Source organism: Puma concolor, chromosome C1 (assembly GCF_028749965.1).
Source record: "Puma concolor isolate L17-30 chromosome C1, mPumCon1.1.hap2, whole genome shotgun sequence".
Taxonomy (NCBI): domain Eukaryota; kingdom Metazoa; phylum Chordata; class Mammalia; order Carnivora; family Felidae; genus Puma; species Puma concolor.
The window spans coordinates 194,936,117-194,946,158 of record NC_141674.1 but is presented as its reverse complement, the minus strand read 5'-3'; the positions used below and the strand labels follow the sequence as shown (position 1 = coordinate 194,946,158).

General features: G+C 44.2%; 1 protein-coding gene across 2 annotated transcripts; it reads left to right on the top strand.

Moving 5' to 3' along the window:
- The first annotated feature begins 6,071 nt into the window (after positions 1 to 6,071).
- Positions 6,072 to 8,524, top strand: LOC112866808 (gamma-crystallin F). Of its 2 annotated transcripts, XM_086715289.1 has the most exons (4): positions 6,072 to 6,080; positions 6,172 to 6,414; positions 6,698 to 6,700; positions 8,252 to 8,524. In XM_086715289.1, exons 1-4 carry the CDS (start codon positions 6,072 to 6,074, stop codon positions 8,522 to 8,524), a joined length of 528 nt encoding a protein of 175 aa, XP_086571415.1. The 2 variants fall into 2 exon arrangements, with proteins under 2 accessions (XP_086571415.1, XP_086571416.1); XM_086715290.1 differs by lacking the exon at positions 6,698 to 6,700.
- The last annotated feature ends 1,518 nt before the right edge of the window (positions 8,525 to 10,042 follow it).

Below are 10,042 nucleotides of genomic sequence, written 5' to 3'. Positions count from 1 at the left end.
GTTTTCTTGTGTTTTTCTTTTGTCCTCCTCTTATTTTATTGTTTTATTCACTCACACACACATACGCACAACCACACAGCACAAGCGGAAAGCAAGATGTGTGATCCATAACAAATAAAACACACCTTTCACAATAAAAACGTGCCTTCATGTTAAGTACAACTTTACAATTGGCAAAACATTTTTGCAATACATTGTCTCATGTGATTCTCTGGTCTTTAAATAAGCTGTTGCTTCAAAACAGATTATTAAAAATCTGTTTAGATTTCGGTTTTTCTCTGAGGTGTGAGGATGTGAAAACTGAGGTTCAGAGATAGCGGGACCCACTTTTTAAAACAGGGATTCTGGAAACACACACACACACACACGCACACACACGCACACACATCACACACACAGGGATCCTGAAGCTAGGTTACCATAATGGGCTTCAGAAGGTTTTGAATCCCCTAAACTGTATGTACACATTGAGTTCATGAATCTCTGGCAGAGTCTCTTGCTAACTGAGGCTGTCACGTGACACTCTCTGGATATGGAAACATAAGTGAAAGAATGCTGATGGAGAGAGAAGAGATGGTTCTGGAAAAACTTTTGCCTTCCTGATGAAAAGGAGTGGCTGCCCCTGGTGCCACAGTTCTTTCTTCTTTCAGGCATTTTATACCCAAGAGGGGACAAGTGTGGGGGAAATGCCACAGTTTCAGAAATGCTGGCCTTAATGTGGTCAAGCCCCTGAAACAATGTTTATTGGTCAGGCTCTCCGGAGAGCAGAACCAATAGGATAGAGAGAGAGAGAATATGAGATTTATGGTAAGTATTGGCTCCCTAATGGAGACTGAGAAGCCCCACGATCTGTAAATGGGAGAGCCAGGAAGTGTTATATTATAATTCAGTCCGAGTCCAAACGCCTGAGAACCAGGAGAGCTAGTGTCTGAGGGCAAGAGAAGATGGACATCTCAGTTCAAGCAGAGAACTAATTTGTCCTTTCTCCACCTTTTTCTTCTATTCAAGGCCCTCAACATTTTGGATGTTGCATTCACTTACATTGGTTCTTCTACGTTCTGCTCTGTCTTGTGTTCTCATTACTAGAATTTTAGAAAGGAGGATTGGTGTGTATGTTCAAAGACTGATCTGATCAAGTCGTTTCCCTGCTTAAAAAGCTTTGATATTCCTCCACCGTCCACAGGAAAACAATTCTTACAAGAACCCAGCCCCAGCCCATCTACTTCATCCCCATTACCTGACTCTCCTGACCCACCTGAGTCCTCCAAGCACACCAAGCATTTTCACATCTGTCTTTGCTCACATCTTTTCCATACCTGAAGTATTCTTCCCCACCTTCCCCCTGGTGAGCAGCTCCTTCTCCAAAGCTTGATCACAATTCACCCTAATCTCTCAGCCAAAAATGAATCTGAATCACTTCAGAAGCAGAAGCCCCACATCAAATGGATGAGCGATATGGGAATCTAGTAGCTCATGTGATAAGAAGTCTTAGGACAGCACAGGATTTAGGGATGGTTGATTCAGCAGCTCAGCAATGCTAGCAGGGCCCTGGGTTTTGTCTGTCTCCCACCATGTTTAGAACCTGCATCATCCTGAAGCTGGTATCACTGGTAACCATAGGAGAGCTTCTAGGCACAACTGGGACACCATACAAGGAAGGTTGGGTGAAGGCGAACACCCAACCATCGTCGCCTCCAACACAATGGTGTCCAGAGCACAAATTCCCAGGATTAAAGAGGACCTGGAAATGTTATCAGGTTCTTGAGTATAAGCTTTTGTGATATAAGCTAATTGGAATGGAAAGAATTAAGGTAGAAAGAGGTAGGAAGCCCGAGGAGGGGAAGGTACTAATAAAAAAAATTTAAGACACTAATTATATCAATTATTCTTTTCTCATTATAAAGTGAGAGGATTGTAAGTTAAAATAAACTCTGTTTTAAATGCTGTTTAATTCCCTTTTAATTCCTAGAATATAATTTGTTCTTACAACCTCAGTAGAATTATCAAGAAGTTAATATTAATAAAATTAATATAGATGTATTTTTGTCTTTTTGCTCGTGAAGTATGTTTTCAATTGTGGTAAAATACACATAACCTAAAATTTACCATTATAACCATTTTTAAGTGTTCAATTCAGTGGCATAAAGCACATTCAGAACGTTGTGCAAACATCAGCACTATTCATCTCCAGAGCTTTGTCATCACCCCAAACTGAAACTCTGCACTCATGAAACACTGACTCCCCATTCCCACTGCTCTGTAGCCCCTGGTAACCTCCGTTCTGCTTTCTGTCTCCATAAATCTGACTGCTGTATGTGCCTCAAATAAATGGAATCATATAATAGTCGTCCTGTCTGGCTCATTTCAGTTAGCATAATGTTCCTGAGGTTTGCCCATGCTGTGGCATTTGACAGAATTTCATTCCTTTTTAAGGCTGAATAATATTCCATTCAATGCACATACCACATGTTTTTCATCCATTCATCCCTCAAGGAGTATTTGGGTTGTTTCCATCTTTTGGCTATTGTAAATAATGCTGCTGTGAATGTTGGTGCACAAATACCTGTTTGTATCTCTGCTTTCAACAATTTGGGGTAGATGCACAGAAGTGACATTGCTGGATCATCTGGGAATTAGATGCTTAGCTTTTTTAAGCAACTTCCAAACAGTCTACCATAGTACCATTTTACATTCCCACTAGCAATGTACAACATTCCCAATTTTTCCACATCCTCACCAACGGTTATTTTTTTTGTTTTTTTACAAGAGCCATCCTCACAGATATGAAATAGTATCCCATTGTAATTTTGATTGCATTTCCCCAGTGATTAGTGATGTTGAGCATCTTTTTATATGATTATTGCCCATTTGTATATTTTCTTTGGAGAAATGTCTGTTCCTCTCATTTTATTAAAAATTGATGTTTTTTGGTTTTTTGGTTTTTTTGCTTTTTGCTTGTTGTTGATGAGTTATAGGAGTTCTTAATGTACTTTGCATATCAGTGTCTTATCAGATATATTATTTGCAAATATTTTCTCACATTCCATGATCTTTCACTCCTTGTCACACAGAAGTTTTTATTTTGATGAAGTCCAATTTACCTATTGCCCATGCTTTAGTGTCACATCGAAGAAATCATTGCCCAGTTCAGCGTCATGAAAGTTTTCCCCTATGTTTTCCTTGAAGAGTTTTATGGTTTTAGTTCTTACATTTAATCCATTTTGAGCCAGTTTTTTATATGGCGTAGGGTAAGGGTCCAACTTCATTCTTTCGCATGTGGATATTCATTTTCCCCAGTACCATCTATTAAAAAGACTTCCCCCTTTCCAGTGAATGGTCTTGCCAACCTTGTCAAAATTCCGTTGACTACACGGGGAGGCTTTGTTTCGGAGTCTTTTATTCTCGTCCACCGGCCCCTGTGTCTATCATTATGCCAGTACCATGCTGTTTTCATCACTGTGGCTTTGTATATGTTTTGAAATCAGAAAATTCAAGTTCTCCAGCTCTGTTCTTCTTTTTCAAGATTCTTTTGAGTTTTAGGGTCCCTTGAGACTCGATGTGAATTTCAGGAGGGATTTCTTTTCATTCCTGAATCAAACATTGGAATTTCAATAGGGACTGCATTCAATCTGTAGATCACTTTGGGTTGTATTGATATCTGAACAATATTGAGTCTTCCAATCCATAAACACGTGATGTATTTCCATTTATTTATATCTTCTTTCCTTCAGCAATATTTTCTACTTTTCGGTGTATAATATCCTTACTTTAAAAAGACTTAACATATGGGGAGCATTTTCCATGTCCTTAAATCATTTGAGAATATGATTTTTGGTAACTGCCTAGCACCTCGTCACACAGATGCTCTATAGTTTACCGAATTAATGCCCTATTTTTTTATATTATAAACAATGGTCTGATAAAACATCACTATACATAATGTTTGCATGTACCTTTATTTCCTTTGGACAAATTCTTACAGATGAAACTATTAGATCAAAGAAGTGAAAATTAATAGGGGCGGGACTATGGGCAAAGGTATCTTTTTTTTCTTTTACCGTTTTAACCATTTTTTTAAAAAAACTTTTTTAACGTTTATTTATTTTTGAGACAGAGAGAGACAGAGCATGAACAGGGGAGGGTCAGAGAGAGAGGGAGACACGGAATCCGAAACAGGCTCCAGGCTCTGAGCTGTCAGCACAGAGACCGATGAGGGGCTCGAACTCACGGACCGTGAGATCATGACCTGAGCCGAAGTCAGACGCTTAACCGACTGAGCCACCCAGGTGCTTCCCGTTTTAACCATTTTTAACCACATCGTGCAGTAGTGTTATCTATATGCACGTTGTTGTGCAGTGGGTCTTTAGAATTCTTTCACTTGTAGAACTGAAAAGAAATTTTAAAATACATATTAATAGTGCTTTTTTGACACAGGACTATGGTTTTAAATGTTTCTCCATAGTTTCCAAATATTCTATAAAAGTAAGAATGTGTAAAGGAAAGAATGTGAATAAGGCTTATTAAACTTGTGTGCAACAAATGAAATTTGTTCAGGGAAAACAATTTTTTAGCAGTAGACTTTAGTCACAACAGTCCAAACTAAGGAATGAGATAGAGTGTATCAGATTGTATCAAGTTGAGGAACAGCTTCTTCAAAAGCAGTCAGTTAAGTGTCCAACTTCAGCTCTTGTCATGATCTTGCAGTTTGTGAGTTCAAGCCCTACATCGGGTTCTGTGCTGACAGCTTGGAGCCTGGAGCCTGCTTCGGATTCTGTGTCTCCCTCTCTCTCTGCGCCCCTCCCGCTTGTGCTCTCTCTCTCTGAAAAATATAAATAAATAAATAAATAAAGCAAGCAAGCAAGCAGTGGTTTTCAACCAGTGTTGATTTTGCTTCCCCAAGGAACATTTCTAATGTCTCGAGGTATTTTTGGCTATCACAACTAGGAGAATAATACTACTAATATCTTGTGGGTTGACGCCAGGGATGCTGTTAAGCATCCTTAAATGCACAGGACAACTACCCCACCACAGAATTTTTTGACCCAGAATGTCAAAATAGTGTGAGTCTGAGAAACTCTGCTCTAAAGACAGCTGAGTTAAACTCTGCTCTGAAGGAGCCACCAGGGGTAGAGGTGGGGGTCTTGGTGGAGTCAGAGCCTTAACTACAGAGCAACCGCGACTTGCCCAGGGCTAGGAAAGGTTAAGATTGTAGGATTTTTAACTTGTTACATTTGCATGTTAACTTGTATTCATCAGCAGCTAGAACTAACTAGCTTAGCACCTACTTTGCAACTTATTAGTTAAATAGAAAGCTACAGAGTAAGAACAACAAACTTGCACCTCATGAATTCCAAAGGTGAGGGTTTCCTGGCCAGAGGTACCCCAGCTGAGGCTCCAGAGATGGCCCTGGTCCCGCCCAGTGTCCGGGAAGCAGAGCAGAGGCCAGGTGCCTACACAGCACGCTTTCTAGGGGTCCAAGCCCCTGTCACCCCTCCTCAAGTGTGTCAGCATATCTGCTGTAGCCACTTGCCAGCCTGTAGGTTCAGAGAGGGGACCTCTTGGAGGGAAATCCCATCTAATTTCAAACCTATTGTGGAGAAGGCGGTTCTTGTCCCTGCTCCAACCCTCACTCCAAGGAAATGCTCTCTAATCCAGATGCCTCATGCTGGGGCCTATGCTGACCTTGGTCTCAGTAACTACCTGGCCTTGGTAGTCAAAAAGGAGATCATTCTGAAACTGTAAAAGATAACCCAAATACCTCATTACAATTATTAACTGGCTAAGGGCCTTTGCTCGGTTCCAAATTCCTAAACAGGTTTCATTTAAAGGCCCCAGAGGCACCAAGTGACAGTTTTAACGTGGGTCATCAGTTCGAAAGCACTGGAGAGTCTAAGAGGAAACATACAATAAGTCCCCCACCCCACCCCCGCCGTCATTATATAGAAAAGAGCGAGAGAAAATCCCCTCCTCACCCCGCGGGCCCCTTTTGTGTTGTTCTTGCCAACGCAGCAGCCCTCGTGCTATATAGACCCGCGCGCCGGCGGCCCATCACTGACCTCCATCCACCAGCCATGGGGAAGGTGAGCCCAGCACAGCCGCAGGCCGGGAGGGGCCCCCGCGCCCCGGGGCTGGGGGCCAGGCCTCTGAGCCTTTCCTCCCCTTGCCTTGCAGATCACCTTCTACGAGGACCCGGGCTTCCAGGGCCGCCACTACGAGTGCAGCAGTGACCACCCGAACCTGCAGCCCTATTTCAGCCGCTGCAACTCGGTGCGCGTGGACAGCGGCTGCTGGATGCTCTATGAGCAGCCCAACTACTCGGGCTGCCAGTACTTCCTGCGGCGCGGGGACTACCCCGACTACCAGCAGTGGATGGGCCTCAGCGACGCGGTCCGCTCCTGCCGCCTCATCCCCCACGTGAGTCCGGCCCCGCGGGCCCCGCCGGGCCCCGGAGCCACATGGGTGCTCCAGAGGCGGCATTCGTCGTGCAGGGTGGCGGCCTCCTTTGGCTGCCTCTCGCCAGGGTCTCCTCTCCTTTGCCAACATCGCTAAGCTTTCCTTCCACTGCAGAAGTATGCGAGGGGACGCTTCTCTTTTAAAAGTTCATTCTGCTCTGCTACAAGCAAACTCACCTCTACTGGGACAAAGTAGGGCACCCGGTCCCTTCCGAGAGTCTATGCCCCAGGCGGTGAATAAGCAGCACGTTAGCACCTTTGCATCAGGTGGCCTGGGCTACTTCCTGGGGCTCTCTCTCTCTCTCCTTCTGTAGAATGGGGCTCGTGAAGGCGGCTAGCTCACAGGGCCGGCACGAGGGTGAGAGGTGGGCACCTGGCACCTGGCAAGCCTCCCCTCCCCCAGCCACCACTGTTAGCATGAGCCTCCCGCCCTGCTTCCCGATCAGGCAAAACAAGTGGCCGACAGTGTGATTCCAGCCGCTCCGGCAAAGCCCGCCGTTACCCAAATAAAGCCCCAGCGGCCTGGAATTCTGCAGTTAGGGATTCCCTAACCTGACTGCGACCCAGTCCTGTGGAAAAGGTACCGCTGCGGCCACGTCCGAAACCCCCTCGGAGGGTTTAACGCCTTGATAAGACCCAGCCCAGCACGAGGAGCCTGAAAACCTGGGTTTCCACGTGCCTGCCCCGACCTTCCACGTGACACGCTGAGAGCTCTAGTCACGAGCTTCTCCTAAAAGAAGAAACAGGTGTGGGGCTGTTGTGGCGACCAAATCACGTGATGTACACGTGGGTCCTTGACGACCATGGAAGATTCCTCACTAGCAGCCCTTAATGCTGCAGGATATTGGTTGGGAGAATTTCCTGTTTATTACCTAAAGCAGACTTGCAGGAGCATATCCTAGAGCTGAGAATTGAAGCTAATCTTTGTGATGGCTCTTGCTTTTCAGGATCTTAGAGAAGCAGGGCTTAAAGGAGAAGGGAAGGGTCTAAGGATTGCCTGGACTGGACTCTCTTCTTGAATTGCCACCAGTCTGTGACTTCCCCTGAAGGAAAAGCAACTTGACTTCCTTTCCCACTAGCTTCTTCTAATACTGTTGAGATTCAAAATTATAACTTTTTTTCCAGGGATCATTTAAAAAAAATTATTTAAATAAGGATATATAAATTATTACTTATATATAAATGATATATAATATATAAATTTATAATATATGAATAATAAATTTAATTAATAAATATATAAAATAAACAAATTTAAAATGTATATGATATATATAAAATATACATAAATTATTACTTAAGAATGATACTAACTAAGGGTGCCTAGGTGGCTCAGTCAGTTGAGCATCCGACTTCGGCTCAGGTCAGTGGGTTCGAGCCCCGTGTCGGGCTCTGTGCTGATAGCTCGGAGTCTGAAGTCTACTTTGGATTCTGTGTCTCCGTCTCTCTCTCTGCCCCTTCCCCACTCAGGCTCTGTCACTCTCTTTCAGAAATAAATAAACATTAAAAAAAAAAAAAGAATGATACTACCTAGGGCCAGTATGTATGGTTCGTATAGGTTGTGGTCTTAGCTCTAGGGAGCACCATGCGTCTCTTTACGCGAATGACACCTTCTTCAGGTCTGCAGTATACAGTCTATTCAGTTGCACACAGCTGCCCTGGTGTTGGCTATCTTTAAAATTTGTCATCTTTGATGTAGAAAAGAGAAGGGAACGTCCAGTCCCTTGGGGGTTGTGTCCCTGGTTGCTAAGGGCTAGATTTTCTGACTTTTCCTCATCTGCTAATTGCTGAACCCACAGACCAGCTCCCACAGGATCAGGATTTATGAGCGAGAGGACTACAGGGGCCAGATGGTAGAGATCACCGAGGACTGCTCCTCGCTTCACGACCGCTTCCACTTCAGTGAGATCCACTCCTTCCAAGTGCTGGAGGGCTACTGGGTCCTCTACGAGATGCCCAACTACCGGGGGCGGCAGTACCTGCTGAGACCGGGGGACTACAGGCGCTACCACGACTGGGGGGCCACGAGTGCCCGAGTGGGCTCTTTGAGGAGAGCCACGGAATACTATTGAAATATTTTTACTCTACCTTGTTCTCCATCTGGAAGCTAATAAAATATTTCTTGTGTGTTTCCTGCAGTCACGTGGTCCTCTTTTCCTTTCAGTCTCCTTGGAAGGGCTCAGCAGAAAGGAAGCTGGGAATAATGTGGCTTTGCTTACACTGATCAGTGTGATATGTGGTATTATGTGGTATTATGCGCCCTTGTCGCAGCTCCTGCCTAAACACTTCCAGCTTTCTTTAAAATCCTAATTTTTTTTCTCTAAAACAAAAATTGGAAGAGAGAATACATTATTTTGTGATATGGTTGCTTCTGTGACTGCTGACTGCTGAAGTTGTTGGAAGAAACTTTGAAATGAAAAGAAGAAGAGGTGAGGAAGGAAACAGAAGCCAGCCGCTAGCAAGCTGCTGCAACCTCCAAAAACCAAAAAGAGGTCACAGGCTTAGGGCAGCGTGGTGGCATTTGTACAAGAGGGAAGTGGTTGCGTGTTGAACACATTCTGAACACAAAAATTCCCATCAGATTCAAGGTGCAGGAGAGGGTTGTCCTATGCCATTGGGCGGATGAAGTTCTCTTCAACCCAAACAGGGACAACTGCAGGAGAAGCACGTTTGGGGAGGGAAACCAGGTGTCCCATTTTGTGCAGGAGGAGTTTGAAATGTCCAGGAACATCAGATGGAGTTGTTGACCAGATAACTGCTTAGTGGTTAACCAGGCAACCAGCCTGGGGTTCAGAAGAGAGGCATGGGCTGGAGATCAACGTCTGCAAATTATCAGAGGGTAGATGGTATTGAAAGTCACAAGATGGGATAGGATCCCCCAGGGTGTGTATATCAGTGAAGCCTTGGGCACCCCAGCTTTAAAATGAATGCATGGGAGGGAGGACTAATAAATTATGCCAAAAGTTCGATGGCTTACACAATAAAAGCTTTTTCTTTTATTTAAAAAAATTTAATTTCACGTAAAAAAATAAAAGAGGTATTTAAGAAACAAATGGTACTGACTTTTCAGCTAGTTCTTTTTTTTTTTCTTTTTAGAGAGAAAGAGAGCAAGCAGGGGAAAGGAAGAGACACAGAGAGAGAGACAGAGAATCCCAAACAGGTTCCACATCCATGGCAGAGCCGAACACAGGGCTCAATCCCACAAACCTGGGATCATGAGCTGAGCTGAAGTTGAATCAGATGGTCAGCTGACTGAGCCACCCAGGCACCCCTAGCTAATTCTTAAGAGCAGGTAAATCCAGGGGTGCCTGTGTGGCTTAGTCAGTTAAGCAACCGACTTTGGCTCACATGATCTCGCGGTTTGGGAGTTCGAGCCCTGCATCGGGCCCTGTGCTGACAGCTCAGAGCCTGGAGCCTGCTTCTGATTCTGTGTCTCCCTCTCTTTGTCCCTCCCCTGCTCACACTCTGTCTCTCTCTCAAAAACATTGAACATTTTTTTTAATTTAAAAAAAAAGAGCAGATGAATCTGGAAACATGGAAGTCAGCAGGAACAATGCAAACATAATTAAGAAAGTGGAATCGAATTGTTG